At 46.3% G+C, this 15,454-nt stretch overlaps 1 protein-coding gene across 5 annotated transcripts in view; it reads left to right on the forward strand.

Moving 5' to 3' along the window:
- Positions 1 to 15,454, forward strand: part of SETBP1 (SET binding protein 1) — a 348,309-nt gene that overhangs the window by 169,374 nt on the left and 163,481 nt on the right. For all 5 annotated transcript variants that reach the window (XM_053912501.1, XM_053912504.1, XM_053912503.1 and 2 more), the window contains exon 3: positions 12,047 to 12,100. In XM_053912501.1, coding sequence (XP_053768476.1) covers positions 12,047 to 12,100 — 54 coding nt within the window. The remainder of the gene's footprint in view (positions 1 to 12,046; positions 12,101 to 15,454) is intronic.

Raw genomic sequence — 15,454 nt, forward strand, 5'->3', positions numbered from 1 at the left:
CATACACACACTTTTTCTTAATCACCCTTATTTTCCTGGAACTTAGCATGACCCTAAAGTACATTAATTTTTGTTCTTTAAAAATAATGGCATTTCTCCAGTTAGACTCTTGAGTTCTATGAGGTCTGGAGATGTTTTATTTGTTCACTGACGTGTCCTCAGAATATCGGTTATTGGGCACTGTCGTTGGGGTGATTAAGTGAGCTCATTGTCTCAGATGTTTTTGGGTCTCAGAAAGAAAGGTATTTTACCCATCTCCCAGTTCACCATTCCTGTTGGAGCAAAGGCACTTTATACCTGGAAAAAAGGCACAGTTCCCTGTGACTTGGCTCTGAAAAATACCTGCCATTTGCACCCATTTGCAACTCCTTTAAGTTGCAGGTGGAAATAAGCTTTTGTGTCTTAGACTTAGGATGCTTGTTAAAATCCTACTTTAGGAAACCCGTAAGTGCATGGAGACCCTGGGCCACAGCTCTTGGCACTCACATGCCTTGCACTTAGCTATGGCAAAGGTGAGTGGTTGGACACCACTAGGTGTGTCTTCCCGTCCTCCTGCCCCTCTTTTATCCCAGAATCAGGCTTGCTTCACAAGGCTTTCCTTCTAGCAGGGGGTCCTTTGCTCTCCACATTATGGGCCTCTCTCCCCTCTGTTCTCAGCTACAGTTCCTTAGATTTGGAATTTCTTTTTATCAAAAGACATGGGGACTACTGTTTGGTTTGGTTTGGTTTTATTTTTTGTTTTGTTTTCCTTTTTGGCCTGGTTAGAAGTGAAGCACAGCAATAGCTATCCTGAGAATATCTGCACAGTGATTCTGGTGTAATTGATTGTGTATACTTGCCCAAAGCTGGATTTAGTAGGAAGGGATGTACAGAGAGCAAGAGACCACTTACTCCCTGAAAGACCAGTGAGAGGTGAGGGCATGGATCCTCCTGAAGATACACTTAGGCTTTGCCAGCTCCTCAGTCCTGCCCAGGGCCTGCCTCTCCTCACGTCTTACCACCCCACCATTGTTGCTATCATTATCTCACCTCAAGTGCCTTTAGTGATGGTTTGTGTGAAACCTGATCATACATTGGGTGAGTGGCAGGGCCGTCTATAACTTTCCAAGATTTACAGGCTGTCAGATCATGGGGTGATCTTTCAGAATGCCTCATGTCAGATGTGAGGAATATTAAGGGCCAGGCAGAGATATAGTAACTTGTCCAGGGTTATACTACCAAGTGAATCTCCAAATGTGGCTGCAGAAGTGAACATCCCCAGTCCCTGTGGTGGGCCCTTTGTCTGCACTATAAATAAAGGGCTTGTGCACGTGGTTATTATAGGGGCCTCAGACTCAGTTAGCAGCTACTTCCAGTCCTGCTGATGTAGCATCTGTGTTGCATTTATTTTGTTCAGTCGAAGCGGGCAGTATATAGAGAGACAGCCACCAACTGAGAGCCAGCCGGAAATTTTGGGCAGGTCTGTCCAAAAATGGATGGACTGTGAGTTAGGCACACAGGTGATTTCCGGGAGAACAAGTAAAGGATATCTCATTTGGAGAAGCGGTCCAGGGAGATACAATTCACATTTGACTGAGCCATTTGCATGAGAAGGAAAACTCCAACTCCAGATACCTGTGAGATGATCTTGTTCTTGAGAGTGAAATCACAAGAGGCCATTTTTAGCAAACTGTGGTGGAGCCAGGACTGTGTGAAACAGAAACAGATACACACACACACGGCCCAGCAAAGATGAGTTACTGGTGAACCAGCTGTTTCCAGAAGGCCTGTGTAGAATACAAGAGGGAGAGTTTTTTAAATGTTACTTTTCGATTATAGTTTGTATTCAACACTATTTTGTATGAGTTTGAAGTGTGCACAGCACTGTGGGTAGACATTCATGCCGGTTACAAAGTGTCCCCTCCGATAATTCAAGTGCCCACGTGGCACTACACATAGTTATTACAATACTATTAACTGTATTCTTGTGCTGTACTTTACATCCTGGTGGCTATTTTTTAACTACCAGTTTGCACTGCTCAATCCCTTTACCTTTGTACCCTGTCCCCCACTTCCCCTCCCCGCTGGCAGCCATCAATCTGCTCTCTGTATCTATGCGACTGTTTCTATTTTGTTTTGTCCCTTAGATTCCACATATAAGTAAAATCGTTTATGGTGTTTATTTTTCTCTGTCTGGCTTATTTCAGTTAGCGTAATACCCTCTAGGTCCATCCATGTTGCTGCAAATGGTAAGATTCCATTCCTTTTTATGGCCAAGTAATACTCCATTGTATATAGGTGCCACAACTTTTTTATCCACTTGTCTACTGATGGGCACTTGGGTTGCTTCCATATTTTGGTTACTGTAAATAATGCTGCAGCGAACACACGCGTGCATTCCTTCTGAAGCTGTGCGCTCGGCCAAAGAGGACAACCTTCCCCAATAGACGAGAGGACCATTCTTGAGTCAAGGGTATATGACTAGCTGCACTCCCCTGCTAGAAACTCCAAACAGTCTCTCACTGCTGGAAGGAAAGAATGACAGAAGGAAGGAAAGAAGGGATGGAGGGGCGGGGGTAAACTTGGTTAGGGAGACAAGATACTCATGATATAAACAATGTTTGCAACATTGTAGAGTGTATAGTGCAGACTCTAGTGAGTCCTTGGTCAGCCAGGATTCAGAGGCAAATACTCTTTGAAAAAAGTCAATTTGAGTTCAGAGAAGTTTGAGAGGGAAGAGCAAGATATTAGGATGTTACCTTAGATACCCGCACTGTGAGGCTGCGTGGGGCTAATGGGAAGCCTGGCTCGCACCTGCATGGTGAGCTCTCGGGGGCACAGCTGGCAGTGGTTCCAATGTTCCTGGGTTCGTGGCTCAGTCCCTGGCAGAGTAGGAAGGAAGGAAGCAACATTCCATCTAGGGATTCCTGAGGGGGTCATGGGTGCCTTAGACAGAGGACTGGATTTGTCACGATTCAAAGCTAGGTTCAAGTTCAGAGTCTGGCCACTTTTTGCCTCCATAACCCTGGGTGAATTATTTAACAATTTGAATCTCAGATTGCTCAATTATAAACTGATAAAAAAATACTATCTTACATAGATAATGCGAAGATTCAGAGAGATAACTGAGTTAAATCATCTACCTGGTATGATAACAGTATGTCCTGGAAAAATCTATTATTTTTTTTCCTTATAATTACCAAGAGTTCAGAGTAGGCTTTCTGGAAGAGATCCATCCTTCCATCTTACCTGAGGCTTACAAAAGCTGTATCTACCTACAGCTGTAGGATTCAGCCATCATTGGGTCCAGCTTGACATTATCCCTTTCAAATATTCACCTGTAGCTGTGATTAATTGCTCTAGATTTGGCCCAAGGGACCCAGATTCTCAGCCAAATTGGCTGCGCTGAGCTGAGGAGCAGAGCTTTTGACTCCAGTGCTCAGATACTCTCTGAAGCAAGCACCTTCTGACTTTTCCATTCTCTGCTGCTCAGTGAGCCTAAGGGTGTACATCAATTTCCTGAGATTCGCCAAGGATCACAGAAAGCTTTAATACTAGTCTTGGAGCCAAGTGAGCCGATCATCTGGCCAGTCTGAGCAGAAATTCAGCAAATGATGGGAAGAAAAGAGATGACGGTGGATTTTCCCCCAGCATCCAGCTTCACTTGGCTTATGTTCAATGAGGGGAACCTCCTTTATTGGCCTCTCTCAGACTTTGGAAACAGCCCACCGATGCTTGTGTGTGATTTCTTCATTTTGTTTGAAGGGAAGAACCCCCAGCCCAGACTGTGCTCTTGAGAGGTAGCATACCTTTAGCCCCGTCCTTTCCTGGTAAATCAGTTATGCTTTCTTAAGCGTGTACTTGCACTTGCCGAACTTCAGATGAAGGGAGCAGACATCACTGCCTTCAGAAAGCACAAAGTAGGAAGAGAAAGCATTTTTCTGGTGAGTAACTTGTATGTGGCAAGTATTAAAGGCAGTTTCCATAAAATGAGGTCTGGCCATGCATCTATTCTGCTAACTGGTAAGAGATGACTATCTTGTCATCTCTAAAGAGGTGATCTGGGTAATTATTCTCTTTCCCCAGGTGTATTCTGTTAGCACTGCGAACGGCTTGCTGACCTATGCAGGGGTCTTCTCTTTTTAGTAGGAGTTTTCAACATTTGTTTTTTATAGAACTTTAAGTCAAATCCATCTTAACATGGAAATTCAATATAAAATACCAATGAAAGTTGTGTTGTTTTGGGTTAAGTGGGATTGGGGCTGGAACTCTCTACCTTAGCTCCCCTTACCCACCTCACAATTCCCTTACTGACCTCACAATTCCCAAGACTATTCTGTGGAAGCCAGGACTCCTTAGGCTACAATTTGAAAACCACTGTTCTATAAATTTCCTACACATGATTCATTTCGAAGGATCAGCGCATCATAGAGAACCCGATAAAAGCTCTACTAGCGCACATTCCAAAAATAGCAGGAGGCTCATAGGCTGTGATGAGTCAGCCAAACCAGGCGCCAGTGCCATTCGACCACCTACTAATTGTGTAGCCTCAGAAACAACTTCGCCCTCTTCAGCTAGTTTTTAACCAGAATACTTAGTAAATGGGGATATGAACTTTCGTGTCACCAGCTTACACCAGGTTTACCTTTGTAAATGTCCCACCCAACCCGATACCAGATGCTCTCCACGAAATCCAGTTTTCTTGGCTTGGGGAATAAGGCATTTAAAAAGAATTCTACTAGGAAGTTCAAAATGGGCGGGGCAAGCTTCTGTAAGTTCACCAGGTTCAAATAAAATAAAATAAGACTCCTTTTCTCAGTGTGTTCTAGATTAAAGCATTCAGAGTCCTCTACTTTCATTAGGTCTCAGTAGCTGCAGCCCCAATCTGCAAGAAAGACTAAAGACGTTCCCACCCAGAAGTTGAAATAGTTGTGACTTGGACAACCAGCAAATATACACACCACCATAAGAGCAGGGGTTGTATGTGCAAGGTTACTCATGGAATTAAAACAGAAAAAGAACAAAGAAAAGGTAAAAGCTCTTTTGGCTGCATACCTGGGAGAATTTGTTACAGATCTCACCTGTAAATATTAGAACCCTATCATTTAACAAAAAAATAAAAGAAAAATATAAGCCATCAAGACCAGGCTTGCCTGGAGTTTATTCAGTTATTATTAGTCATGTTTGTTATTCCTTGGGAAGGAGCCCAAAGCTAAGACTGGAGGTGTCAGTGGTTTCAGGTTTAACCTTTAGAAGTCCATGAGTCTGAGGGGATTTGGCAGAAGGACTCTGTGCCCAGCTAGGATGGCAGCTTCAAGTGTGCACCTTGCCCCGTAGGATGACAGGAAGCTGACTGCTTGGCCTCCCCACCACCCTTCCCAAACGGGTTGGCAGTTAGAACTAATGCCTTCTGAAGTGTCCGGTTGTTCACCCTACACTTCGGTGTGGATGTGAGTGCAGCCTCACCAGGTGGAGAACCCAAGGAGCAATCTAAATCCTATTTGCACACCCATGTTGGAGGCACAGAACAAGACTCTGGTTGCCCTCCCTTCTGCCCTTTAGATTAGGAATTCTTCCAGAAAGTATAGACAATATCTTAGAGGTATGTGTTTAGGGAAGGGGAGGGGAGTTGCTGCCAAAGAGGAGTTAGAGGAGACTAGAGAGAGTTTGTTCCATCTCTGTGTCATCCCTGAAGTGAAAGGGCCACTTTGGGGTGCTAGAGGTGTGGGGCCAGAGGGAATATGGGATTCATTTTATAGGTGGTAAAGGAAGATCTGAATAGGTGAAGTAAGCCTGTAATTAGCGAGTGGAGGCAGACCCAGGGCTAGGACATGCATTTGCTCACTCCCACCCCAATGAATGCCCTTTTGTACTGCAGAGTTCCATTTATCATCCCTGGGAAGGAGACGCTCCCTGTTGGGTCCATTTTACCTCCCTTATTACAGTTTCCACATTTCCTCCTGTGTTCCTGGTAGAGTGGTGGCTTATTCATGGGCGGTGCTTTCAGAGCCTGGTGCTTGGTGGAAATCACCTTAACCCTCTTTCCTTTTCTCTATCTTACCCCTGACTTGCCTTGCAACGCCCCCTCCCCTATCAGAATCTCCCAGTCCCAGGTGTTAGGGCAGCTCAAACTCTCTTTGGGTTATGTACATGTCATTGGGTTTGTGCTTCCTGATTTTCCAGTGGATGAGTCACTTACTTTTCCTGGGCCTCAGTTTCCTTTTTGCCAAGATAGAAGGTGGGGCCAGTTGGTTTCTAAAAACCTCAGTCACACATATGATTGGGTGTTTGTTTTGGCTTTCTGGGGCATTGCCTTCCACATAGGCCATCCTGAGAGTTTTTGTGGGTTGAGGGATTGGGGTGGGATGAAGTCTGGGTTTCATCCAATAGCCAAAGAAGGAACGAAATGATGCTTCACAAAGTAAAGAGGGAGAAAAAGATCTCTTTCTTTTGAAATAAGAAAGGGAAATGAGAACAGATTGAAAATGGGCATGGGGTTATATTAAGTAGAAATCTGTATTTAATGAAAGTGTTTTTAAGCGCAGTTTAAAAATGGGTCATTTGTGCTCCCCAAAGCCATCTTTGCTCTGGTCCTTTACCTATCTACTTACCTGCCTACCTGTGTATCCATCTATCTACCCATCCATCTCACACACCATCATCTGTTGCTCTAGCCCACAGGGAGGAAATAGCTGGGAAAAGCAAATGGCCTAGAGGATCTCCAGGGAAACCAGGCTTCAGTTTGTCCAGCTGCATGTCTGGGAGGCTGAGGCCCTTCTGGCCAGATGCACAGTGTGACCCACATCCCCCTTCTATGTCAGTGATCCCCTTCCAAGACACATGTGTCCTGGGTCAGCCTGGGGGATTGGTGAAGATATAGGAGGCCCCAGCCTATCCGGATGTGGTATGTAATAGACCAGCATAGGGGAAACCGTGGTCCTGCGGCAGGGGAGGGCACAGGGAGAGAAACGGAGCAGCTGTCTTCTCTCCTGTGGGGGAAGGTTTGGGAGCTGTAGAAGTTAGTAGATAGGAGCCACACTGTTGGGGAGGGGGCAGTCCTAGGCCCGGGGAAGTCCCCAGATGATGCTGGCTGCCATTGTCTTGAGGGTGACTGTTGGCGAGAGGGTGGGACAACAGTGAGAGAGCAGAGTGCCTCTGCTTGGGAAGCTGAGGGCATTTCTCCTTCCTGTCACCTGCTGGGGGCCCTGCAGCTGTCTTTATCCTTCCCAATCCTCCCTGCTCCCCAACCTGCTCCTCAGGATTAGAGAGACAAAAAAAAAAAAAAAGTTTTGCCAAGAGAGAAAACTGCAGCTCTTCAAAAATGGAAGCAGGGTCATCATCCTGATATTCTGCGTGCGGACTGTTCCGGAGAGCAGCAGTACGTGTCAGGAATGAAAATGGCCCGAGACAGGGCCCAAGTAACATGCCTGGCTCCACCAGGGAGATGAAAGAATTTCTCTCCTTCTTTTGCCTTTTAAATGTAATTCTGCCTGCCCTTCTCCCCCACACCCGCTCAACCCTCTCCCTGGTGCAATGCAGACACTTAGCCATCCTGGGAAAAGGCAGGACCCTTTTCATTAACTTCAGCCTGATTGAAGTCCCCAGAGCCACCACAGATTTCATTCTCCTGCCTCCCTGCCTCAGCTCCCTCCCCACATAGCTGGGCTGCTCTGGGCAGCGACCTGTTTTCCGACAGGACAGAATGAGGATGGGGTCTGGTAGGGGTCACGGTTTGGAGATGGTCTAGATCTGTGCTTTTTAGGTCAGTGGCTTTATGGAGAGACATGCTCATCTCTGCCTGTCCTCAGTTCCCCCTGAATTTCTGAGCATGCCTCTCCCACCTCCAGGATAGAGGCCCGCAGTCGGTTGTGTCAGGGTGTCAGGGTTGGACTGGGCTGAGATGGTCACTAGTGGAGGTCTCTACAGAGGGTTAGGGGCTTGGGGACCCACCCAGGCCTGTTGTTAACTAGCAGGGTGATCTTGCAGTCTCTCATCAACTTCTGCAAAATTAGAACTCAGTCTGCAGTTTTAAAATTTGTTTCGGTGGCAGATTATTCATTTTCAAATGAACTGGTGTACATGAAAGAGTATAAAACAGAGCTGCTTTGGTTGAAGGGAGGGGGACATGACTCAGTGGAGATCTTCTGTCTACACCACCTTCCCTTGTTCCAGTTCTGCACAGAGGCAGCTCCTGAGCCCTCTGGGGACCCAATGATTTCTTCATCCACCCAGGGACCTCTGACTCGCTCCTTCAGGTCCTGAAGCTGCATAAAGATAGAAATGGCTTCTGAGGACCAGATCTAGGTGGACTGCAATTTTGAAATGTGGAAGAACCTCCTGTCCCGTGTTTTTAATCCATATCTGTGCAGCCTACTTCAATGCACAGGCCAGCCCCCTCTCTTGCTGGGTGCTGCGTGTGGGGACGTCTGGGAAATAATCAGTTGGAAGGGAGAGAGTTCAAGAAGCACAGCCTGTGTTTTGCCCAAGAGCTCAGGTATTCAGTTGGAGTGTGGCTAGAACCCAGAGCCAGGAGGCAGGGATTCGGGACTGGATGGTGAGGAAAGGCAGGCTTCTGCACGCTAGTCTTTAGGGAACCACTGAGAGAGGAGGTCACAAGGCTTGCCTTTGGTTATTTCCCAGGTCAGATAACACCTAAAACGCACACTAGATTGTGAGTAAATAGTTCAGATTTACAAGGCAAGGCATTCTGAAGTTTTAGAAGTTCCTGGATAAACTACCCTTGATTCCACCCCCTTCCTCCCCCACCTGCCATCAGATAAGCTGTCACAGGAGAACTGCAGTGGGCCCATTGACCATTTTATTGCTTCCTCCACAAGAAGAGGAGAACTCTCTCTCTGTCTCTGTTCAGCCTCTTTCACTTTCATATTATCTTTTCTTCAATTTAACCTTTGACTCCTACACTGAAGTATAAGCCAATATTCTCTCCTAAAACCTACAGTGGATAGAGAGGAGTTTGTTCCCATCGCTGATTAATTCACTCAGATATTTGAGTGCCTACTTCATACAGGAAATGCTTTAGCTGCTGAGTGCCACTTCCTCTTGTCACTTAGAGGATGTCACAAGCCGTCTCTCACAGGTCTCTTTTCCAGGCTCCACGAGTTAGTCACGCTAGTCCTCACCGCCAGGTTGGCAGTGTTCCCCACCGTCCCTTTAAGTCACTTGACTGATAGGTAATTACTGACTAATTGTATGTCCAGACTCAGTAATACTTTGAGAAATGCAGAAGTTACATGAGATAGTAACCATGGTGTTCTTGGGCACCATCTTGTTAGGTGAGAAAAAGAAAAGAAAACATACATACAAGAGGGGGAAAAAAGAAGGGGAAGTGTTAAGTCAAGGAACATGTATAAAGGACCCATGGACAAAGACAGCAGGAGGGAAAGGATTGAATGTGGCGAGTGGGGGTGAGTAGGGCAAGGAAGAGGAATGGGGGGGAAATGGGGACAACTGTAATTGAACAACAATAAAGAATTTTTAAAAATACATACAGCAGCACAAAACAGAACTTTAAACTACTAAGAGCTAAATTGCTTGTATCTGGCTCCTTACGAGAAGGAAAAGAGTGCCTAAGGGCTTCAGGGAGAATGGGACAGCTCCTGACTTTGGTGAGCTGGGGACATTGTGAATGATAACTCCAAATGCCGTATCTCTATTTCCAATCAAACCAGTGGATCCGGTTATTTCTCAAGTCCAAACAACTGACATGAGAAAATAGTGCATCTGATGAGATGCTTTGAACACCCTTGTGGTTGATTAGCAGTTGTGGCATCAGAACTGGGAGCAACTTGACCTTTTCGTCTCACCCTTGCTGGCTATTTGGGGAACCCCATTAAAAGGTGGAGTAGCCAGGGAACTCCAACAGCCTGGAGAATCTGAGATTTGATTCCCACGTGCGAACACATGCTGGTGGCCTTGTCCTTAACAAGGTCACTCGCATACCCATACCTCACCCCAGCCCTTCTGTTGCTCCTCCTCAACTCCATCCTAGCCTGTGCTCAGCTCGAGTTAGAGGCCGAGGTTGGACTGGTTCGATTTGAAGAGTGGATGGTCATTACCAATTAAATAAAATAATGGCTGGAAGGAAGGGTCAGTGAAGGGTCATTCATAGAGACACATGTTTTATGTTACTGCCTGTTGCTCATTTGATGAGTAGTCTGGCACTCATCTCTTTGCCCTTTGCCGCCGTCTCATCAGCAAATTATCTCCAGTGTGCTGTCAATCAGAGGTGTCATGTTATAAAAGAAAGAGAATGAGCTTTGAGATAATATAATTTTGGGCTTAATTCCCAAATCTATGTACTACCTACCCATGTGACCTAGAACATGCTACTTAACTTCCATAAGTCTTAATTTTGCCATCCACAGAGTGGAGATACTTTGTATTTCACGATGGAGTTGTGAGGACTGGCAAAGAAAAATTGTATAGGGCAGCAGTCACTGGGCTGGGCCCCCAGGGCGTCAGTCTTCAAAGCTTGATAGTGCCCTCCCTCTCTCCCGAATCTGCTGGGGCCAGCGATGGGTGACTGCAGGTGCAAAGGGCGCTGTACTGGGATTGGCCAGTCCCTTTTCCATGTTTTTGGTCATACAGCTGCCCCACCTGAAGCGCCTCAATTGCCCCCTTTCTGTTGTCAAGGCTCAGTTCAATCTCCATCTTATTTCGACAACCCCACCGTGAGCTTCCTTGCCTTATGCCCATGGTTCAACTCTGACATTCTACTACACTCTGCTCGCACTGACATACATGCCTTACTATTTGGCCAGATTGTGGGTTCCTTAAAGGCAGGGAACTACATCTCATGAGGTTTGGCCCTTAGCGTCTAGTCAAGCACCCTCATGGGTGTCTCATCCCAGAGGGGCTCTGTGTCAAACTGGCTGGCTGTCAAAATGGTGCCACCTTCTCAAGGTACCTTCTGCATGGAGAGCTGACACTCAGGCCTGGGCATAGGGAGAAACGTACAGCTTTTCCATTCCCCACCTCCTCTCTGCTCTATCCCAGCGTTAACACCCGCTGCCCCATCATTTTTGGCCAAGTCATTTAGAGAAGTTGAAAAAGCCTAGCTGAGCTATTCTGAAGGCTGGAGGCCCTGGAACTCAGCATGACTCCCTCTCTTTCTTGAACCAAACAAAATATTGTTACAGCAAACATGAAATCTTTCCTATTTTTCACAAAATGCTCTCCAGGCCTAACAAAGCTAGCAGCCACACTCCCTGAACTAAAATAAGCATCTGCCCTTTTTCTCTTCACCGCACACTTTTCCACCTTCTTTGAGCAAAAATAAAGAATGTTATTATTTCATTAATTAATCATATGAGTCTATTGAATGCTTTCTGGAGGGGATGCAGAAATACTAACACCTTAACCTTACCCTTCACTATTGATTAAACACAGAGATACAGCCAATATATAAACGTGTCTCTTGTGTTTTAATATGGTGCATGATAGTTGGAGGCATCAGCTATGAATACACATACACTGTGTAGGATCAAAGGCATATGATAAAGGGAGCCTAAGTTGCACGTAGCTGGGAAGAGAAAAGGGTCATTTTTACTGGTCTGATTAACAAAAGAAGAAGCCGCTGCAGCAGCAGCAACTCTCCTAGATGAAATCCGCCTTGAACTGTCTCTTTAGCTTGTGGTGTCACAGACTGCTGCTTGACAGTAGGAAGAAAGTCAGGGACCTGCTTCCCAAGGAAGTGCACACATCTATGGACTCATGTGAATTTACTTGTAATTTCAGGGAGTCTGGATGTGCTGAAGTTCTTCCACAGAGCTGGATTCCTCATTTAAGACCTTGTGAAGTGCTGGGGGCACTTATAAGAAAGGAGGGAGAGACAGGAGAGAGGGGCCATGCCGAGATGTGGCGGCCAGAGGTGAGAAGGTCTCTGAGTCGAGGTTCCCCGCCCAGAATCGCTCGTACCTTTTGCGATTCTGCTACTTTAGCTCCAGATCTAGGCTCTGACAAGTCCAGTGCAGGTCAGTTGTCCTGGGGATACTGTACACAAACTTTGAGAAGTATTACTAAGGAAAATTCCTTTGTTCTTTCCTAGCTCCTCGCAGCCAGTGACCTTGCAGCCAGCGACCTCAAAGGATTTCAGCCACAGGTAAGTCCCACTGACCTTTTTTTTTGCAGTTTGGGAGAGTGAAGGGTTGCATAGTCTGGTCACAAACAAATGAGGCTGGCACCTGGGCAGAAACCCTCAGCTTGGATTTCCAGCCTCTCTGACTCCAGATGCCAACCTTGACAGAGACCTGGTGCCTTGCCCTCTCCCTCCGGCTCCTCTCCCATCATATCATGATCAAAACCACCTTTTTCTTCTCTCTCTCTTAATATTTCATAGTGGGAAAAATGTAAGCCAAGATGCTTAGAATGTGTGGTGATAGGTGACTTAGCTTAGATAAGGGTTAAACCAAGAAGGTAGAGGGTGGGGTGGGGCTGGGGTATTTCCCTATATCTCTTTTTGGGGACAGAATGGGCATATTTGTAGAATCTTTGTGTGCATATGCCTTGCAGCTATTGCTCTGGCAGCCAAGTTCATCTCAGACTCTGGCAAAGGCAGATGGTGAGCTTTGGTTAGTTTTGCTGATCTTGGTTAGGAAATGGTCCACTATTCTCTCTGGCCAGAATGCTGTTTGGAAGTCACTATGAATAAACCACAAGAGGGTACAGGCAAGGGCTCTCTGGGAACCTCCTTGACAGCAGAGAAGATGGACAGTCACCCTCCATGTCTCTAGAAGGGGACTTTGTCTACATAATACAAGCAGATAAGCACCAACACACATTCCCACCAGACACAGAGGTTCTCGTGTTCTGCGTGGACTCAGCACAGACAGATATATCGAAAGACAGGTAAACCCTGGAGTGACAGCTGTGGCACTCTGTCCCAATTCCTGTCCCACTTTCAGCATGAATTTTCCTCACTCCTCAACTCAGTGCTGCTGTGAGATCTCACCATGCTGTACCTTTGTGGGGACACACCTCTGAGCTCATGGCAGAGAACTTTTGGGGGTAGAGCAGTTAATTTTCTAATAGCAAGGATCGCGTGTATTTGGGCATGTCTTCCCCTTGAAATACGTTTCACGTCCAAAAGCTCCCTGCATCCACACTGCACTTCTCCTATGCAGGGTATATTCTGTGAGCCCCCTGGTACTGCTGTGGAAGCTGAGGACCAGTCCTGATGAAAAGTGGCCTCAGTGGACACAGAAAGCTAGGGCCAAGGTCAGAGAGCGGGAAGTGACAGGCTCCAGGAGAGAAACCAGAGAGCGAGCCCCATTAGCGAGTCAAAGATGTAGCTCCTGCAGCGTTCGGGGTGTTTCGATCACAGGTTGCTGATCCTTCTGTCCAGGATGCAATGAGGCTTTGGAGTAGGTAATCAGTCAGCCTGTGTGACAGCTATGGGAAACTGGTAATTAATTAAAGTACGTATTCACACAGTCACATAAACTTCCAGGGGAGCTCAGGGAATGTAAAACAGAAACAAAGAAAATCAACATTTACTCATATCCCACCGACCGCCACACCTACCTCACGTGCCGTAGCATCCCAGCTAAGGATTTACTCTTGTCTGAAAATTTTAAGAATAAAAGGAAAAATGCTTTGTGTGATGTTGTTTTGAGACCTAAAAAAGGTACATAGTAGAGACTGAGTTTATTAAATGAAAGGGGTCTGTGTGTGTGTGTGTGTGTGTGTGTGTGTGTGTGTGAATGATTTGGCATTGTTGCTTTCTGAGATGATCCTAGTCTCTCCATGCCTGTCGAACCACATTTCTAGATCGGATCTCAACTGAAATTTTAAGAGAAGCAAACGTAAGACATATTTGGGTGCATCCTCAGCATTTGAGGTCATGACCCTAGAAAGGCGGCATCCCTGCTGCCCCCACGCAAGCCCCCAGTTGCTGGTGCAGACGGCTCACTCCTTGCTTCTGCCTGACCTTTCCACGTTGCTCCATGTGTGTGTCATCCCCCCCACCCCTGGGACTGGAAGCAGAAATCCATATTTTTCACTCCTCAGGATGCATGTTCCTGAGGCCAGGAAGCCCTGGGAATGCTGTGGCCAGTGTGTAGTGCCCAGATCAAAGTTAATGCAATAGTATCACTTCCGAATCAGAAAGGCCTGGATGTGTCTCCCATCACTGCCACCCTTTGGGTGCTTTTCCCAACAGAAACAGCACGCTGCCCGCATGCTTTGGGCCACCCTGCCTCCCAGCCGCACTGCTCCAAGTTGTTGGCCTCTGCTGTTATCCTTCCCTTCTCTCTTTGGGTTTCAGATGAAACGGAGTCCCAGGCATCCTGGTGTTCACAATAATTCACGGGTTTGTTCCCTTCCAGGAACTGTCAGTGACTTTCAGGGGAGGAATTCGCTGAGGACCCCTCTCGGTGTAACTGTAATCAGGCTTGTCAGCTTTCACGGTCCACACTGATCGCTTGCTGCTAAAAGGTTTTCTTTTCTTTTTTTTCCGTGATGCCTGATCCTGCTGCAGCCTCTTAGGGAAAATTGTCATGATTTCCTCGCTAATCTTTGATGACTCTCTGCTTTGAAAGTGCAGAGAAGGGCAACTCTAGTGGGCTAGACAGTTCTGTCTCTTTGTCTCTGTCCTCCTTTCTGCTTCCGGATAGAAAGGAGGAGAGTAAAGAAGGGATATCGGCCTTTCTTCCCATGATTATTGGTTTGCAGAGATACTGTCCTCATGCGTGGAAATAAACACATTACTCTGCAGGTAGAGTCTGATGGCTGATGCTAAGATTCTAAGGTTGTAATTTGTTGTGGGAGTTCTTCCCGGCTGGTGAGCTGAGCCTCCGGACCACAGGGGATGGTACCATCTCCTAGAGTTGGGCCTGGGGCTGACAGGTGGCTACTAGTTCAGCAAGCTTTAAAGGCACAAATGAAAAAGCTTCTGAAATTCGCACTCAAACCACCCGGATTATTCTCTTCCCTCTGGTTCCCCACCCCAAACACCTCTCATTTTTCAGCATCCTGTTTTGCTTGCCTTTTGGAGGAATGGACACAATTGTATCCCTCCTTTCTGGCCTTTGGATGGTTGGAAATGACTACCCTCCTCAGCCTTTGCCAGACCATCCCTCTCTACCCCCAAAAGGGGTAAAAGCAGGCATCTGGTGTGCTTCATAGAGGCCTAATACTCCTGTGCTTTCCTATCCCTGTTTCCGTTATCCCATTGCCCCCCTCATTATGAAAGCTAATTCGGAAAGGGGCAAACTGGTCCAAAGGTCCAGCTACAAATAAGTCTTGGGCATATACATCGACTGTCTATATTGTGCATGTATATTTGGCAGTTGTTGTGAAAATAGATTTTAAAAGTACTCATCATAAAAAAATAAGTTGTAACTGTGTATAGTGATGGATATTAATCATAAACATTTTTAAGAAATTGGAAAAATTTTTTAAAAAGCCATAAGAAAAAAATCTCTTATGGATTGTCCCCCAGAATACGGATACTAAC

This window comes from Desmodus rotundus, chromosome 10 (assembly GCF_022682495.2).
Source record: "Desmodus rotundus isolate HL8 chromosome 10, HLdesRot8A.1, whole genome shotgun sequence".
In the NCBI taxonomy this organism is placed as follows: domain Eukaryota; kingdom Metazoa; phylum Chordata; class Mammalia; order Chiroptera; family Phyllostomidae; genus Desmodus; species Desmodus rotundus.